We start from the raw sequence: 18,261 nt of genomic DNA on the forward strand, positions 1-18,261 counted from the left end.
ACAAAACCAAACTAATAAAATACATGATAAAACATTAACACCGCCATTATCCTATTATTGTAATAGAGCGCCATGCCAGGCTACAGGTTTATGTGCGGTTCCAAGAGTGTCTAAAAAATAGAATTGGCAGGGTCTTCAGCTGTCAGGTCCCTCTCCTGTGGAACCAACTCCCAGTTTGAATTTGACCCATAGACACCATCCCTACCTTGATTAGGCTTCAAATTTGCCTTTTTCGCTTATAGTTTAGGTTGGACAATGAACCATCCCTTAGCTACCTTGCTGCTATAGGCTCAGACTGCTGCCGGAATTCCTATGATCCACTTCTTTGCCTCTCACCTCTTTTCAGTGCTCACATGCAGCATGTCATTAAATATTGTCCCCTTGCTCCCTTATTCTCTGTTTCACCTTGTCTCCCCAGTCTCTTTTTTCCTTTTTTGTATCATCTTTTCTTTTTCCTCTCACCCCACATCCATTCTCAGCAGATGGCTCCCCGTCCCTCATCCTGGCTCTGCTGGAGCGTTCTTCAGAATACTGTATAGTCCTTACAGTAATTAAGTGTCCTGAGTTGACTGTTGTAATTTGGCACTATGTAAATAAACTTGAATTGACCCTGAATTCATTTGTATCAGTACCTGCAGTACCAATGTTGTCAAACCACTTTATGCGATGACATTTCAGGATCTCAGTACTCAGGAGAACAGAAAAAATGTTGGATCAAGTAAATAAAGTTCACCTACATCAGCCAAACCTCTGTGCAAATGATATAAATAAAGCCATTAAAACACAATTTTGAGCCCACAGTTTAAAACTGCTTTATGCAGCACACAACGATTACAAAAACACATTAATCTCTCTTTATCTCTGAAAGGCTGTAGCTTTGTTCAACATCTATTGAGTCACAGGTTAAGTGTAAAAATATCAGATCTTTTGTACAATATCACGAACAAGGATAACTCTATGGCAGTGGTTTCATTTTGTTAATGTGTAGTGATCTATCAGCTGATTACAGTTACAGTATGATGTTTCCTTTAAAAACAAGGAGAGCTCTCAGAAAGACCAAGTCTGGCTGCGTAACTATTAAACACAAGAAGAATGATGACAGTAATTACAGTGGGAAAACAGTTTGATCCATATCAGACATAACTGCTTTGTGCTCAAGAGGCAGATAATTATTTTTCTGCAATATCTACACCCCTCCCGTTATAGTACACACAAACGTATGGTCTCTTATTCTGTACACACATGTGAGCAGTGTTTTTTCCTCTTACTTCACTTCTGTGGGACTGTAACCCAGCCTGTGCCTGTTTTTGGACTCAAGTACTTTTCACAATAGACCTGTCACTGCTGATTGATTCCTGCTCCACGTAGCTCCTCAAGCTGTTTTTGTCCTGATCTCAAAATAACGTCTCATAACTTTGTGTACTGCATGTACACTACTTCCTGTCCAGTGTAAAAATTAGATTATAAAAACCAGTTTCCCAGATTATACCACACCCCCACAATGCAGACACACAGCACAGTCGAAAGATATAATGAAGACTGTGATTTCAAATCTAATACCAACCACAAAAGGTCAGCGATCCCAGAGGAAAACTGATTTTAGCCTTTGAATATTTATTCCTTCAGTATTAGATATAACTTTATTTCCTATTTTATTAAATAATTACTGCAGCCTTGCCTGACATTCTTTCTGCTTTAAGGATTTTCATAAGATTTTTTTTTGAGGGTTATAAATGTTACTGAACCAGAACGCAGACTAACTGTAGTTTTTAAAAAAAAGTAGAGAACAGTTACTGTACTCCTTTGAAGCATATCCTTTTTGAGTTGCAGTTTTATTAATTCCAGAAATTGTTTTGTACCATCTATAATCCATTTGGTTATCATGGGTTTGTGGTTTGGGAGCGAAATTCAGATTATTGCTGTAAGATTTTTTCACAGTCAGCTGAAATTACACACAGATGGTTTCAGCATCCTGTGGGGAAGCTTTGGGGAGGATGTATGGAAGAAGTTTGACCACAGTAATATGTTTTTAGTGACCCCAAAGATATGATGTGTTTTCGGACATCCTCCCTGTAGACTCGCAACATCACAAATGCCCATCTGGGATATTATTGGATCCCACTCGTAAAAATATTATAGGAGTTCTTAAAACAGACATTTTAAGAACTGTGAGCAGATCTGAGCAAGCGTGAGTATTTGTTCTGTTTTTGTAATACATTTTGTCTTGCTTTGATTTTGCATCAATTAACAAGATTATGGTTGTGATTTAAACACCAATTAGAGACAAAAGCTTCTTTGTCAGAATTTGAAAGCAAATTTTGGGCTTCAAAATGCAATTAAAGAAATCGTTTTTGTGATCAGTCCCTGTTTGCCCCCATTTCCTCTGTTTTTCTCCTCTTTTTCCCTTCACCTCCACCTATGACAGATGGGTGCCTCTCTCTGAGCCTGGTTCTGCAGAGTGTCACTTTCTGTTAAAAGGAATTTTGTCCTTCCTTTGCCAGGTGCATGCTCTCAGGGAATTGTCTGATCATTGGGGAACGTTCTCTACGGTCTTCACCTTAGATTATAAAGCTCCCTGATGATGATGTGAATCACTGGTGCTGAGATAAAACTGAGTTAGTAGAATATAATCAATGCCTAAATTAGCTTGAGCTAACTTGTTATTTTTTATTTTGTTCATTTTTCTGAATTCATTTATTTATTGATGGCTACAATACATATATCTATATATGGTATATATATGATATATATATCTATATATGGTATATATATGATATATATATATATATATATATATATATATATATATGTGTGTGTGTGTGTGTGTGTGTGTGTGTGTGTGTGTGGTCACAGAGTTAATTTAATAGCAAAGTTAGTCATTCATCAATAGTCATATGAGGAAATTATCCTCTCCCAGTATTTTTGAGGGTATTCAATAATCTAATGCATTCGCTTTTGCAATAAAAATGGACTGGTTCTTATATAGCACTTTTCTACTCTCACTGAGCACTCACAGCTGTTTATACAACTTATGCATTCACCAATCACTTTTATCTAAGGTTTTTAGTGCTCCTATCTAACATTCACCCAGATTTATGCTGCGATGGAGGCATCAGAGGGCAATATGGGGTTAGTATCTCTCCCAAGGATATTTGGCATGGGATCGAACCATGAACCTTCCAGTGAGTAGGTGACCCGCTCTACCACCTGAGCCACATCCACCTCAATTAAAGAAATCCACACAAAACATATTCTACAAGAAGACAAACTGTTTCCTCTAAGTCAGGGGTGTCCAAATCCAGGCCTCAAGTGCCGGTGTCCTGCAAGTTGTAGATGTGTCATTAATCCAACACAGTTAATTTAAATGGCTAAATCACCTCCTCAACATGTCTTGAAGGTCTCCAGAGGCCTGCTAATGAACTAATCATTTGATTCAGGTGTGTTGATCCAGGGTGATATCTAAAACCTGCAGGACACCGGCCCTTGAGGCCTGGATTTGGACACCCCTGCTCTAAGTAGCTCTTCATTTGAGACCCTGGTAGTACATGCAAAAAAAAAAAAAGGGAAATAACTGTGTTATTCCCTAAAAAACACATAAATAACAGTTAAAACTGTGTGTTGTTTATAGATTTTGTTTGATCAGGTTCCAAGGCTGGTAGTAGCTGTGAGGGCTTTTTACTAGTTGCTGCTGATACTACTGTCGACAGTGCAGCAGCAGCAGCAGCCCCGACAGCTGATATATTGGTCATGTTTTACACTTATTTGTAGTTTCTTTTCCTCTTTTAGTTTTTCAGCTCCAACTTTTCACTTGTTTGTCCATCTTTATAGACCACTTCTTCCACACTAACCTGTCCTACAAGGTGGAAGAGCGCATGGGAAGGTAGGGGAGAGGCCTGTTGCAATAGGGTAGTTGACTAGGCAATCCAGTGTCAACTATGAAAAAGGGCTGCTGGAAATGCTTGTAGGGCTGATGTGCAACTGCCCTTCAAGCCACCCAGTAGCCTGTATAACTATATGGACAAAGAAAAAATCATATTGCCCATTGGGCACATGCCAGGTTTTATATATTTTTGCCGACACCACTGCACTAATACATCAGTTGTCCATTCATGCATACCATGACTGATTCCTCTGACTCCTGTCTTGTCTCCCCTCTTTGTGGCTATGAACTGGCTTGGGACAAATTCTGACATTCAGTTTTCAAGTAAAACTGCACAAGAAAAAAAAATTAAATTAAATAGAAGGATTGAAATTGGATTTGTAAGCCAGCTCTAATGGCAGGGTCTCAGTGCAGCCTTGTGTCTCTCACAGTGTTGACGTCACACCAGATTTTCTGCTTTAAACAAAAAGAAAAAACTGTGTTTTTTATTGTAATCAGTAATTATAACTTGCCTACTAAGTGAGGTAAGTAGCCAATGTCAGATGGCTTGCACATGAACCAAAGGGTAAATTTTCCTATTATTCTTGATGTAGAACAGTTTGCTTTTCCTAGCGAGAACTTGCCAACAGTACACAATTAAATAATTCATGGTCAACTCTGCTCCAGAGTTGTGGACAAACCTTCAGTCAGACACAAACTTCCTGAAGCTGATAATCCAAGTGGGACAAAATCCTGATTTTTTTTCCTGGAAATGAAATGTTCAGTTGTCGTGAGCCTGTCCAACCCTGTAATTTTCCCTGTATCCCTTTTTTCTATAAGCAGAATGGCACTTACAATATTCGATGCTGGAATGCAGCGTTCTGCCTCTGGTGGTTTATGTTCTCTCTTATATGTAAATGCACAAACAGGCACAGCAATATTTTCAGAGAGACTTCGAGATCAATTACACACATGAGCACACATGTATGACTAACTAATACATAATTCATCAACTCATTACCGTCTGCACAACAATACACAGATATATGAGTAACCATTTCACATTGCAGTAATCTCCATCAGAAACATGGTTAATAATAAGGCCGCTAATCGGCTATGTCACATGTAATTAGCAATAACTGAGAGTGTTATTCATGCATGTGTGCACATAGACCATTTCATTAGCTTATTGTGTGCTTTTTTAAACTAAGGTTGGAACTTGGATCTTGAACAGGAGCAGTTCTACAGAAACTGCAAAATATCAGTTAAATCCAAGTATTTCTTTTTAAATGTCACAAAACTGAGACAGGTGTATTACTTATCTTTCAGTCAGAGTAGCATCAATGGCTCTCTGTTTGACACAACATACACTGAGACTCTTTTTGCTGACAGAATCAAATTTAATTGGATCCACAGAGGCATATGAAACACAATAATGTGGCTTTTATACAAAACCTCTTCCTTTTCTTAATGACAATGTTTGCTTTAGGGCTGTTTTGACAACTACAATACTTGAAGCAAAGAGACACAATATGATAGTTACAAACATGCTTTTCTCACAATAATTCTTACTGCTTTCATTTTTGAGTCACCTGCACTGTAACCATTAGCATAACAATACACCCAATCACCCACCTGCTTTTGTCTATTTAGCTTTATTGATATGTATAGTTAACTCTTTAAAGAGTGTCTATTTTCTGTTCTGAATTTAAAGAAAAAAAGGTCATTTAGGTATATATGCTGCTCAATAAAACAAAGAAACCTTCATCACAGTATAACACATAATCAGGTAAACTGTCAGTTTGACCAACTGACACATAAACCGCTATGATTGCATTTCACCTGCTCTGGTGCAAATGAGAGTGACAAAACATCTGGAGATGCTAATCCAGAAGCTTTCACGCATGTCACAGATAGATCAAGACATTGGGGATCCACTGTTTGACCTGCCATCGCTGGTGTTCTCAGGTGAATTCCAACACAGCTGCACAGTGCTGGGCTGTAAGCACAGGTCCTGCTAAAGACTGACTTCCTCATGGAGGAACATTTTAGTCAGAGACATGTACATGAGTAGCCTGCTGGAGGTGATTTTGTGGGGCTCCTATAGCTCTTTCCGTAATCGAAAACATGCTGGTTTTGCTGCTGGGTTGTTGCTCCTATATAGCCCTCTCCAGCTCTCCTTATGTAGCATCCTGCCTGCTTCACTCTCTTGTGACGGGATATGGATGTACCATCCTAGAGAAGCTGCTTTTGCAACTAGAATGGGCTGCAGTTACCATCTAATGCCAGTGGTCCATGGCCATCACCTATTACTACTTCCTTTTTGAGGGGTGTCTTGGTATTACCACTCCAGTGCAAGTGTTAGCACTGATGCACTGGAGAGAAATCAGCTGAAACTGATTCACAATGATTTCTTCAATTCAAGCCAATTTTATTTATATAGCACCAAAACAGTCGCCTCAAGGTGCTATTTCTTGTTTATATGGTTTCCTATATATCTCCATATAATATATAAACGTATTAATAAAAATATTTTGTCCACATTTATTCTAAAAAACACAGGTTTCAGGTTCTGCTTCTTTCTTTGCACGAACTACAAAGAAACAAGAATTAATTTTGAAAAACCTTTGCTATAAGAGAGGTACTAATAGCTTTCAAACTCATGTGTGCATAATGCCTGTTAGCAAGCAGTTCACACTTGGTGAACATACATTTTAGAGGAGTTCTGTGTTGTTTATTATAATAATTATTTATTATTTATTATTATTATAATAATTTGGGATAGATATAGATGACCATCATTGCTACAGCCCTAGAAAATGTATGCTTCCTAACAAGACAAATTGATAATGCACAAGTTTCACTGGTTTTGTGTTATACTGTGAAGATTGTATCTGCTCTTCATTTTTTTAAGCAGTGTTTCATTGCTGGCTTCATTTATAAAACCCAACTAAAAAATATGGGTGGGTGTGGCACAATTTTTGTTCTGCGTTACTAAGTTTGACATAGAAAGCATAAAAACAATCTTACTTTCATTGTCAATGTGGTGCATTAACAAAAAATGTTAGTCATACATTATGTTTTTAAATGCAAAACCTTTTCTTTAAAAACCTCCCTGGAATATAAAACAATCTTTTGACATCTGTACAAGCTGTAGATTTTGTGCAAAAATTATATTTCTAAAAATTAAAGTACGCCTGAAAAATTGTGCAGCTGACAGTGACTGTAACCGTGTAAGCATGAATCTTACAATGAGTAATCTTGAAGGCAAATGAGGAATTTGAGTTAGGTGTCAGACAAATCCAAGAGGCTCTGGATAGAGCGTGTACGTCTAATTACATATATACAGTTAAATATTCAGTTAAAATTCAATTCAACCAAATTACTCCTCTGTCCATATACATTCAATCAAAATTTGTTTAAAAATGGAGTAGAGGAATAAAAATATGGATTTAGTGCTTTATGCAGTCAACGACAAACCTGTGATATATTATTATTTTCTTGTTTGGCTTTGGCTCGTTAAAACCAGAATAAGTTAAACTTTGTATCATGTTCGTTCTAAAGGTGAAAGAGTCCATATTCTGTGTGCCTGCCTCAGCATAACAAACACTGACTCTTATCACAGCACGATAAAATAGAGAGGTCTCCAGTAAATTGCAACTCCTGACCACTCAGGCATCAAGAGTCTCTCATGGTGCAATTCACATTCATTTCCATCGAACCAAAAGTTTAAATAAAATCATACTTTGACACCAAGAGGTTCTTCGGTACCACAGATTATTGCCAACTGCCGCAAACACACACGACACAAGCATGTGCCACAATGGTTACACCGGATAAGATGTGAGAAGGGTTGGTGTTGAAATAGCCGTCGTCCATATGCGCACAGGCAGACACACGTACGCACACTGAACGCCACAGAAGTTTTAATTTATTTGATCATTCCTAATGTCTGAAGTCAATAAGTGTTTTTTCCTCCATCTCCCAGAAGCAATAAATACTCATTTGCAGCTGGGCAGGACTCAACGGTATTTCCTGCAATGTTCTGAATCGGTGAACATCATGATCCCTGTTTGTTACTTCCTCATCCTCTTCCTGCTCAAGCTATACAACTGCCACATGATAAGCACGGATCCGAAACAACAAGCGCAATCAGTGAGAGTTTTTGCGATGAGGTCCCAGGGAAGTCAGACATTAGTTTCCTCTCCTTCCAGAGTATATGAGCGGTACTTCACGCGCTCTTCCAGACACACATCCTCTGTGGCGGTGCTGCTGGTGGCGCCTCTGTGCGATTGGAAAGAGAAGTGCAGGGTGTGCCTGCTTTTGACAGGTCTGCATTTCCCTGTCCCGTTGCTAAAGGAGACAACGAGTTTGCGGTTCTCCTCAGTTGCAGCGGAGCAAACCGGGCCGCTGTTGGCTTTGTTGAATCGAGGCCAGTCAGCACTTGGGTCACTGGTGTTGGGCACATTGCCAGTGGCGATACTGCCGCTTTTAACGTGTGGCGTTTGGCTGTGTGTGTGGCGGTACTCCTCATCAATGTCCTTACCCAGTTTCCACCTCTTCCACTTTTTCAGCATCTCCGACTGCACCTGAGAGAGGAAGTGATGGGAGAGACAAGAGAGATAGTGGTGATGAAGATTGAATAAGACACAGAGGACATCAAAAGATGGATGTTCCTTGCCAAAAACTGCATTTAAAAGACTAGATATTAGCAGATGGATCCTGTCGTGTCTGCTGGTCTTTGCAGACAAAAGAAAAAAAAGTGGAACTTGAAGATGTTTTTAGAGATACAAAAGAACAAATAAAGGGAGGCAGCAGGAACAGAGACAATAAAAATGTATCTTCACAAAGAAGATACATTTAAAATTAAAGTGGTTTTTGACATCGAAACGAATCTGTCTCACCTCTTTATTGACAAAGCAGTACAGGATGGCAACCAGCAGGCCCTGAAATGGAAGAACATTTAATATGCTTATTGTACTTAGAATACATTTTCCCATTATTAGAAACAAATACCCAGAAAATCACTATTTTTGCCTCATTACTCTCGTCTAGTCCCCACAATAAAATAGTAAAAATAGTTTTTTGAAACAAGAAGGGAAAAAAAGAAAAAGAAAAAAAGAGAGTCATTTTATTGCACTGGACAGCTAAAGCACTTGATCATTGAACTGCCAAAGGCAGAGGCATAGTATGAATGATGGAGAATATAATTAATGCAGCCCAATCTCATTCCTAGGGTGTCAAAATCTCTATTACTATTTTGTCAGAGCCGCTGGGATCTCACAGATGCACAGAAACTTGTCTTATAGAAATAGAGAGACACTCTCTCACTCCCAGCTTGTCACATATGGATGCCTGCAAACAAGCCCGTGGCGCCACATTTAAATACACTGCCATTTTTAATGTGTAGAGTTATTGTTATGAGGGGGGGCATTGTACCACAAAGTAATTTTTTGCTAAACTCAATCAGGTAAGTTTATGGTGCAAAGACCTAAATTACAAGCAACAGCACAAGAGCATGTGAAATTAATGTGCAAACTCTTGTGACTTACTCCACCTTTCATCTCCACCTTAATAAATGTACTTCCTAGTCTTTTCAAAAAATAATTTTATCTCTCAGCCACGAATGCTGCCACATCTGGTTCATCAAGTCACGGGTGCCAGGACAGCTTGTTCACATTTCCTGCAACACCAGCAGTATCTGACAGAAGGGTAGGATTTGTGCGCTGCCTGAGTAAGAAATAGTCTAAAAAAATAAATTGTGAGGATTACGAAGGAGTTTGCTGGGCAAAAGAAATGTCGAACCCAAGCTCTTCACCTATGTTTGCTTTTATACGCAAATGTACAACATATAAAAGTGCCAATTTCTTTGTTCTCTGTGACCTCTTTGAATTATGCAGACAATTTATTACTTTAATATCAGGTTTATGTCTTCCTGGGTGTTGATCCTCTGAGGTCCCTCTGTTATATTTATGGGCACATGTGAAACAAGTGAAAGTTGAACTTATACCTGGAAGGAGTTGAACAGGAGATCACAGAAGAGGCGCACGAGGCGCAGAACAGAGCCTTTAGGAACAGATTCATCAATGACAAAGGTGAAGAGGATGGCATGAATCCCAAGCAGGGGAATGAGAGTCAGGGTAGATTTTGCCAGTCTGGAAGAAAAGAGAAAGGGGAAGCAAATGGGTATTAGAGATTACAAGAAAACTTTGAAAACAGGAGCTATATATAAAAAGGGCTATAATACCAAAAAAGTTAATTCCAAAGCGAAAAGCTACTAAGACTAAGCAAATGCTTGCTGTCTGCATTTTCTTTAAAAAAAAAACTAAACAAAAAAGAAGAAAGAAAGAAGAAATAAAGGAACACATTTCTCACCTGAACTTGTAGTCAGTGTATCTCATCTGGTGAGCTCTAAGTTTAGACATCAAAATTTTAATAATACGGATAAATATGAAGAAGTTAATCTGAAAAAAGAGGATAAAGAAAGTAACTTTGAAGCAAACACAATAAAATATGTTAGCATGTGGTGCTAGAGAGAAGATTATTGGCCGCTTTGGAACGCGTTAGTCGTTAACACTCAGCCTGACTTTAAACCAAGTCCTCACAGTGGCACTGGGCAGATGGATTAACGTCCCCACAACACGAGCAGTTCAAGTGCTTGCGCACAGAGCAAGCATGTGCACGTGCGCACACACTGTGATCTAGTGCAGGACACTTACTGATGGCAGGTCATTTATTATCACAGCACTCAAGTTATTGGCGCTCCAAGTTTGGTAAAGTGTGTGTGCTGTCTCAACACAAGTATTCGTGTAAATATGTATAGTGGAGTGTACGCAAACGCAGTTTATTTAGGTGTGAATCTGGTTGTTTGCACAATAGTCGAACTGCAGAATAGCTCTGGGGTTGTTGCACAATGACGAAAGACTTTACAACAACTAGATTTTTACCAACTATTTCAGCAACTGCATTAAAAAGTAATGCTCCCACACAGTACACAGCACTGCATATGTTGAAGTGCGTCCATCCATAATGTTATTTGGGAACAAGAATCAGGAAACACACAAAAGGAAAGCCTCAGCTGGTTTTGGTATGTGATGTTGTTCAGAGGGTGTGTAAACATAATGATCTTTCCCTATATGATATTTTAAATACTGATATTTTGTGAATATTGCTCATGTGGTTGTGTAAAGTGATATTTTGTCAACAGACTGAGCAACGTGAAATAGCACAGCACACAGCACTGAATGTAGGAACTGATAAAATATCAACTGCAGACAATAAGAGTCACTATTTTTACACTACTTACATTTTTCCTGCAGTCCTATTTTCAACAGCTGCCTCATCTACACACATTCAAATACTAGTAGGCAGACAAAAGCATTTGGTATCTTTATGAGGGCTCCTAAGCATCTGCCAAGACATAGATTGTTTTGAACTGTCTTTAAAACATTATCCAAATGTAAACTGACAAAGTTAAACACAAAGGTGAGAGAGAGACGGCGAGAGAGAGAAAAAGAGATACAGAGAGTCTTACCAGATAAGCAAAAAGTATAGGAGATCGGATAATCCACCAATATCCCATGTTAATGTTCCTCTCCCAGCACCTAGACACAGAAACAAACACACAAACATATGGGCAAAACATTTCATCAACATTTCCAATGTCTACAATATGAATTCCTTAAAAGAAACCAGGAGAAAAAAGGACCCACACTCATCTGTCTCCTCAGGGGTCACGGATAAAAGCGGTAATAATTAAACTGTCTTCCATTTGATGTGAGAATTTCATGAATTGATTAAACTTACTCTTCATTCTCATACAGGTATTTCACTGCGATCCATGGCAACACAAATATGAGCGGTGCACCTGAGAATGACAGAAAGCCAAGATTAAGGATCCCAAATCATTTCCTTCAAAGCACACGCAGTAGTACTAGCTAATATTTATACTTCAGTAATCAGTATCAAGTTATATTATTATATCGCTGCCCATGATACAAAATTTAAATATTTTTTTCTGTCCTTGTGAGTTTAATATCTCATTACCTCTTCAAATATTGCCGCTCTCGTCTTATCCAAAGCAGACTTTAAAGGTCTCTAAATATTAAAATCATCTCTGTCATGTCTGCCTTTATCTAAGCTTCAATGAGCTCAATCCCTATGTGTTTATGAATGTGGTCTCAGAATTTTATCAGTCCTGTCAGGCTATAATAACACATCAAGGTGAGCTGGACAGTTATTATTTTAGACATGCATGAGTTGTTTTCTTCAGTGAGTATTTTTAAAAGCTACACAAGAACTTAACTATGGACAGCTGTATAATTAAGTTCTTATGAGAGAACAGGAGGCTGAAAATCATACATTCAATATTCATTTGAAAATGTAAAAATGGTGGAATCTAGGAAGTCTGAACTGGAGAAGCGCATCTGCTCGTGAATGCTTTTTGTTATGGAATCTGAGGACTTGTTAAGTAGTAGTAGCTAGGCTCATTAAAATTTTTTGTGTGTTTCAAAACAATACGTGACAGAGTTCCACGCCGTTAGGTGTTTACAGTGATGTAAAAAAACAAAAACAAAACATATTTTCTTTCAGTGTCTCGTGGGTATGAATTAGATATCTCACCGTCTTAAAGACAACTGGGTGTTATACATCAAAGTCAATTTGCAGGTCTTGCAGAGAGCTACTGTTAAGGAAATTAAAAAAAAACTGTATATAGCTTTCTTTGTCTCCAGAGAGAGACATGCTAATGCAGGCTTTAGGTTTTAAAAAAGGATGAAAAATAGATTATTTGGTTAGTCAGAGAAGTTTGAATTCAGGGCTTTTTTGAAAACTTTCTATTTTCAGCTTAGTTTTAAGTCTAAAACACATTTGTAACTGTCAGTGGTATCCCTCAGCCTCCTAGCAGAAACACCTGTGGTGTCACTTTGAAAATCCTATGTCTCCTTGTTTTCAAGTTATTGCATTCACAAGATTTTTAGAAAACACTTTGAAGTCGAGGTCACTGAGATTCAAAGCCGCCTAAGATTCTAAGAAGGCGCACCTATTGTATCGATTTGAAAACTCTATAGTGCCTCGTTCTCAGGTTATTGCATTCACAGGATTTTCAGAATACCTGGCTTCTGACCTTTGACTTTTAGGTTAAGGTCACTGAGATTCAAACTTATCCGCCCGCCTGGTGTGGTGATGTGAATTCCCCATCAGCCTTTAACAGCTGGGGGGTGAAAACTATTCCAAAGTTACGATCTGGGGTAAAATACACCTTTCTGATAAGTTAGTTCTGCTGTTCGCTGCATAATATTTATATATACAAGAAAGTTGTTACACCTAACAGCTGGGAGACAGACAGACAAAACATACTGGTAGCAGGAGAAAACCACTAAGGATACATTCCCACTTCAAACATGAAAAGAAGGTAAGGTGTAGAGTTTTTAGTAGTCTCGAGCTGTTTATGGGATACAATAGCTAGAGGCCGCTGATTTTCTTGTACCTCCTCCTTCTCTCAGAGCTATTAACATAACTGTTGGCTGAGTTCTTGTTGCTAATGTCTGTCATCTGACTAAATCACCCATCAAAAGACTGGCTAAAAGTCAGAGCGCTGTTCACTGTTTGACCTTTTGCATTACGTTGATAAGCACAAAGCCAAGTGTTCAGCTGCTGTTTAGCAGATTATGCTCTTACCCCAACCAATGGCCAGGTAAATGTAGAAGTACTTCCTCTCGCTGAATACAGTGATGACTAAGAGGCTGTGAAGATAGATGCCTTCCACCAGAAGCCAATAGTTGTTGGCCATTACACTGTACTGCATCATCACCATGGCACCACGGCACCACATCACAGCCTGACACAAGACAGATACGATGGGAACACAAACAATAACAAGTTATCCTTGCTTGCACAAATGTAGCAAATGCAGCTTTTAAACAAAGCTTCACAAGGTAAAAGCTGACAAATATTTCAGTTCAGATGAATTAGTTTAACAGCATCAGGATGTGTTGTTCCAGCACAAGGACAACAACTACAGTACAGCACAGTGGGTGTTTTATTGTGGAATACACGGGTAGTTCCCCCTTTGCTATACACCACCACCAAAAAAACTGTTTAAGCAACCGATAATATTTTTAAGTGATTTTTACTTCTTAATGATTGAGCTAAATGTGGATTATCTGACATCTTCCTCGACAAATGTGGAGCGTTTCATGTAAAAAGAAGCAAGGGGAACTTGAAGATATCCATAGCTGAGTTTGCACTGTCCACTCTCTTTATTGAGTCACAATCTTTTTGTACTGCTGTTCATTTTCTTAACTGTAGTTTTTATTCCACTTATAATAAAGTAGAAAATCATCCCACACTGTAGTGTGTAAAAGGTATATGCTACTTTGCTCTTCAGCTGTAAAGTTAATGGTATTACCCGTTAAGAGTGGCTACAGAACATCCATACAGTGGTTCATTTAATTTATTGCCAGTGATGCAAATAAAGTTAATTTGTGTTACATATATTTTACTTCTATGTTGTAGAGAGATGTATCAAATGAAATGTAAAGTATTTATCCAAAAATACAAGCAATGTTGATCTGCCCATAGCCTCTAATATAGTGCAAGTATTCTGCTGTGTGTTTTAGCAACAGAGGTAATTAGATGGGCAATAGCAGTATACATTTGAGTGGAATCAGACATCAACAGGTGTCTGCCCTCGCTCATCTTCTGTGTAACAAATCCTAGATAGTGGTCAGACCTTTATGTTTCTTTATATTCTCTTGCAACCGCATATCAGAACTTTAAATTAAATTCTTATGGACCTTTATGAACTCATGACAGGTTAGAATAGCAGGTGAATTTCAAACATATATAAACTATATACTATATGGACAAAAGTACTGGGCCACCCACACATTACACCTACTGGAACTGCTCGGCTATGGAAACACATGATGTTAATGCCAGAGGATGTTTGGAACTCTGCAGTTACTGAGTCAGCACTGCGTTGGCGACTTTTATGCACTATACACCTCAGCACTCGGCGACCCCGCTTTTCAACTTTATGTTGTGTGTCACTTTGTGGCTGAGATGCTGTAGTTTCCTTTCCCTTCTTTTGCAGCAACACTACTTATAGTTGCTTTTAGGAAGAAAGTATATAATCTATAAATACTATAATACTATAAGTGCCACGTTAGGGCTGGTGTGTTCTTTAGAAGATACCATTCTTTCACAAATGTTTGTAAAAGCAGGCTGCATGGTCAGGTGTTTGATTTTATGCACCTTTTGCAATGAGACTGAAAACACCTCATTTTGAATACTAAGAGGTGTGACCCAGTACTTTTGTCCACATGGGGTATATTCGTTTACTGAAGCTTTATTTACAGGAAATGACATGAAAAACAACACCAACAACATCAATAATGTTTTGTAGAATATGTCTTTCTTATCACAGATTTGTTGGTCTAGACATACCCAATCAATATCTAATCAGCAGTTTATTGAAATATATGTGTGGTGGTTGTTAAAATCTACATGGAATTTATGTTCAGGACGAGCTGTGCAAGTCACACTGTTGAATATAAAAAGTATATTGTGGTAGAATAGTCTCTGTATGTGTTTGTGGCACATACTGCACTACATTACATTTGCGATCGAACTTTAATAGCAACATCCAGTGAACATTGATGTTTAAAGTGAGCAATTAAAAGTAACGGATAATGTAAGTTATCTATACGTTTGTCTCCTCCAATCACTAATCACCTTAATATTATTATTTAACAGGCTCTACACTCTATATCTACTGCAATATGGTGGCTATAGCTAAGGTTTTACAACTGCAGGTGAGCTGGATGTGTGTTTGTTCGCTGACCGGTATGTTGACCCAGCTTCGTGCCTGTGAGTCACTGTTGCTTCTGGGATCCAGTGTGAGGGTCAGTAAAGCATCTTTAACCAGAATGGACACAGCTCTCAGGATGAATGAGGCAAACAGGTTCATGTGGATGTTGTTTCTCATACAGTGGAGCTTCCTAAGAGGTAAGAAGTGAGGGTAAGAAGGTAGAAGATGTAAACCAGATCCCTTAATTCAAACCAGGTTTGCAGAATGTGCAGAAACGACTGGGCAGCTGTGTCAAACACAGCTCATAAATCTAAAATCACAAATCGATTTTTTCCTCCTTCCATTTCTGCTTCTGTAATTATTCTATTCATTCGTTTCTGCTTTTTTATAGGTATATAAAAAACTGTAAACATTTGTCAGTCATTATCCTTCTAATTCCTCTCAATTATCACTCGTTCTTTAGCCTTTTCCTTTCACTTTTCTCTTACCCTTCCTGCTGCTTAATCCCCTTAACATATCCATTTACATGATGTACCTGAAGAAGATGAGAATTCCCAGTGCCAGCAGCAAAGCCCCCAGTGAAAGAGAATAACCCACTGTGTACATGATCCGTAACTGAGTGAGGATGCGGCCATACTGCTGCTGAAAGAGATAAAGTCCTTTACATACATGCACTGCATTCACATAAATACAAACACACAATTTATATTCAGCTTTATTTAATGAATACAAAAAGATCCTAATAATTTGCTGAACAGATAGAGGATTTTCACATGCGGCAGTAAGTTCAGATCATAATGAGTTAACGTTTTAAGTTGCAGTACCATGTAACAATCTGCCACTGCAGGCAGCTTCAAAAATGGCCACTAATTAACAAGAAAGCCACACACAAAAACACAGTACTGCACTGTGTACACACACCTCACCAGGGTCGTCCTCACATTCACTGGTATTCTTCTGTGCCCATTTGCCATCTTCACTGCAGAATCTGTAAACCAGACCATCCTGAACTATACACACAAAGAAACAACCAATGTAAGATTTTATATTAGAGTGGCATCTGTAAACTATGCAAATAGTGCTGTCGCCTAAACACAGTGACACTTTTGGATTTAAATTAAAGTTATGCAGTTCAATTCAGTTTTACTTCAATCTTATAGTTTTACCAATTCACAACACTGACTACTTTATATTGTGAGGCAAAGACAGAACCAGAATCAGAAACACTTTATTAATCCCAGAGGAAATGTTGTGGTCACATTCGCAGATCAGTACTGCAATAGTGCCAACCAATACAGCATTAAAGAGAAAACCCCAACAATGTGACTTGTTTCAGTTTAAACGCTGTTTTCAATTAATTGCATGCTCCAATTTTTTTTGTCTCACTCCCATTTCTTCTTGTTGCATGTTGAAGCTCTACTTGGAACCTTGTTAAGATCCAACCATGCAAAATGCGATTTTTTGCCATTTTTCCAGTGGTCTTAAACTTTTGATAGGGACTGTCTGAGCAGTACTTGGCAACAATGAGGAGGAAGAACTCCATTTTAGCAGGAAGAGACCTCTAGTATAACATAGCTCTGGGGAGGGAAAGAGAAAAGAAAAAAGATTTACAAGATTTTCAGAAAACCTGACCTCTGACCTCTGTCCGAGACTCTTAGTAGATTCGCTTATGGTATCAATTTCAAAATCCTACGTTGCCTTGTTTGCAAGTTATTGCATTTAGCTTGGGTGTCACATCGGGTGAAAACAATACCCCATCAACGTTTTCCAGCTGAGGGTAAAAAGATAAATTTCATTCCAAAGTTTAACAGATAGCTACAATAAACATAGCCATTATTTCAGAAATGCAGATGACTGTGTCTTTCTTTTTTTATTTATTGTGATATTTGATAGACACTTTTTACCCCTCAGCTGTAAAAAGCTGATGGGGTATTGTCATCACCCTGCTGGGCAAGCGGACGGGGAGTTTGTGAATGTGATAAATCAAGAAGGAAGTCACCAATTCATTACATAGGTGCATCTACTAAAAATCTCGATTGTGTTCAAATCTCAGTACCCTTGACCTCAAGATATTGGGCAGAGGTCTTCTTTTTTTTTTTTTTTTGACTGTGCTCACACAGCCACACAACCTCCACTTCAGATACACTGACTAGTATTTAAAAAATGTATTGAAAAACATGTTATTACCTTTCAGATATGTAAATTATGTTTTCCATGGAGTTTTATCTCAGAGTATTCCCATAACATATATGTATAGGCCTCTTAAGAATTAGAATGAATTCATTAAGCAATATAGTGGGATGGTGGTGTAGTGGTTTGCATTGCTTCCTCATAGCATGAAGCTTCCAGGTTTGAATCCACCGCTTATTTTAGGACTTGGCAGAGAAGGAAAATGCACCTTTTTTAACCAAATCTAAACACAAACAGACATCATTTTGTATGAGTCTTTTCAACAACTCGAGAAGATGAATTTTCACATTTTTAACAAACTCTCAATTTGTAGCTTTCTTGCAGCAGAATAATATGTTTTCGAACAAAAGTTAGTGAAACATAGGTTAGGTCTAAAGTAGCGCTGCACATTAGATGTTTA

At 38.3% G+C, this 18,261-nt stretch overlaps 1 protein-coding gene across 3 annotated transcripts in view; it reads right to left on the reverse strand.

Annotated features, from left to right (window-relative positions):
- Positions 1–5,410: 5,410 nt before the first annotated feature.
- gcgrb (glucagon receptor b) overlaps positions 5,411–18,261 on the reverse strand; it is a 54,374-nt gene continuing 41,523 nt past the window's right edge. The window contains exons 5-14 of one of the 3 annotated variants that reach the window (XM_003450021.5): positions 16,593–16,681; positions 16,207–16,310; positions 15,705–15,861; positions 13,538–13,697; positions 11,666–11,726; positions 11,394–11,463; positions 10,235–10,323; positions 9,870–10,014; positions 8,764–8,805; positions 5,411–8,448 (exon numbers count right to left, since the gene is read on the reverse strand). In XM_003450021.5, the coding sequence (XP_003450069.1) occupies positions 8,047–8,448; positions 8,764–8,805; positions 9,870–10,014; positions 10,235–10,323; positions 11,394–11,463; positions 11,666–11,726; positions 13,538–13,697; positions 15,705–15,861; positions 16,207–16,310; positions 16,593–16,681 (1,319 nt within the window). In that variant the 3' untranslated portion in view covers positions 5,411–8,046. Of the gene's footprint in view, positions 8,449–8,763; positions 8,806–9,869; positions 10,015–10,234; positions 10,324–11,393; positions 11,464–11,665; positions 11,727–13,537; positions 13,698–15,704; positions 15,862–16,206; positions 16,314–16,592; positions 16,682–18,261 lie in introns of all 3 variants that reach the window. The other 2 variants (XM_005454832.4, XM_019347514.2) reach the window with 2 other exon arrangements.

This window comes from Oreochromis niloticus, linkage group LG6 (genome assembly GCF_001858045.2).
Source record: "Oreochromis niloticus isolate F11D_XX linkage group LG6, O_niloticus_UMD_NMBU, whole genome shotgun sequence".
Lineage (NCBI taxonomy): Eukaryota > Metazoa > Chordata > Actinopteri > Cichliformes > Cichlidae > Oreochromis > Oreochromis niloticus.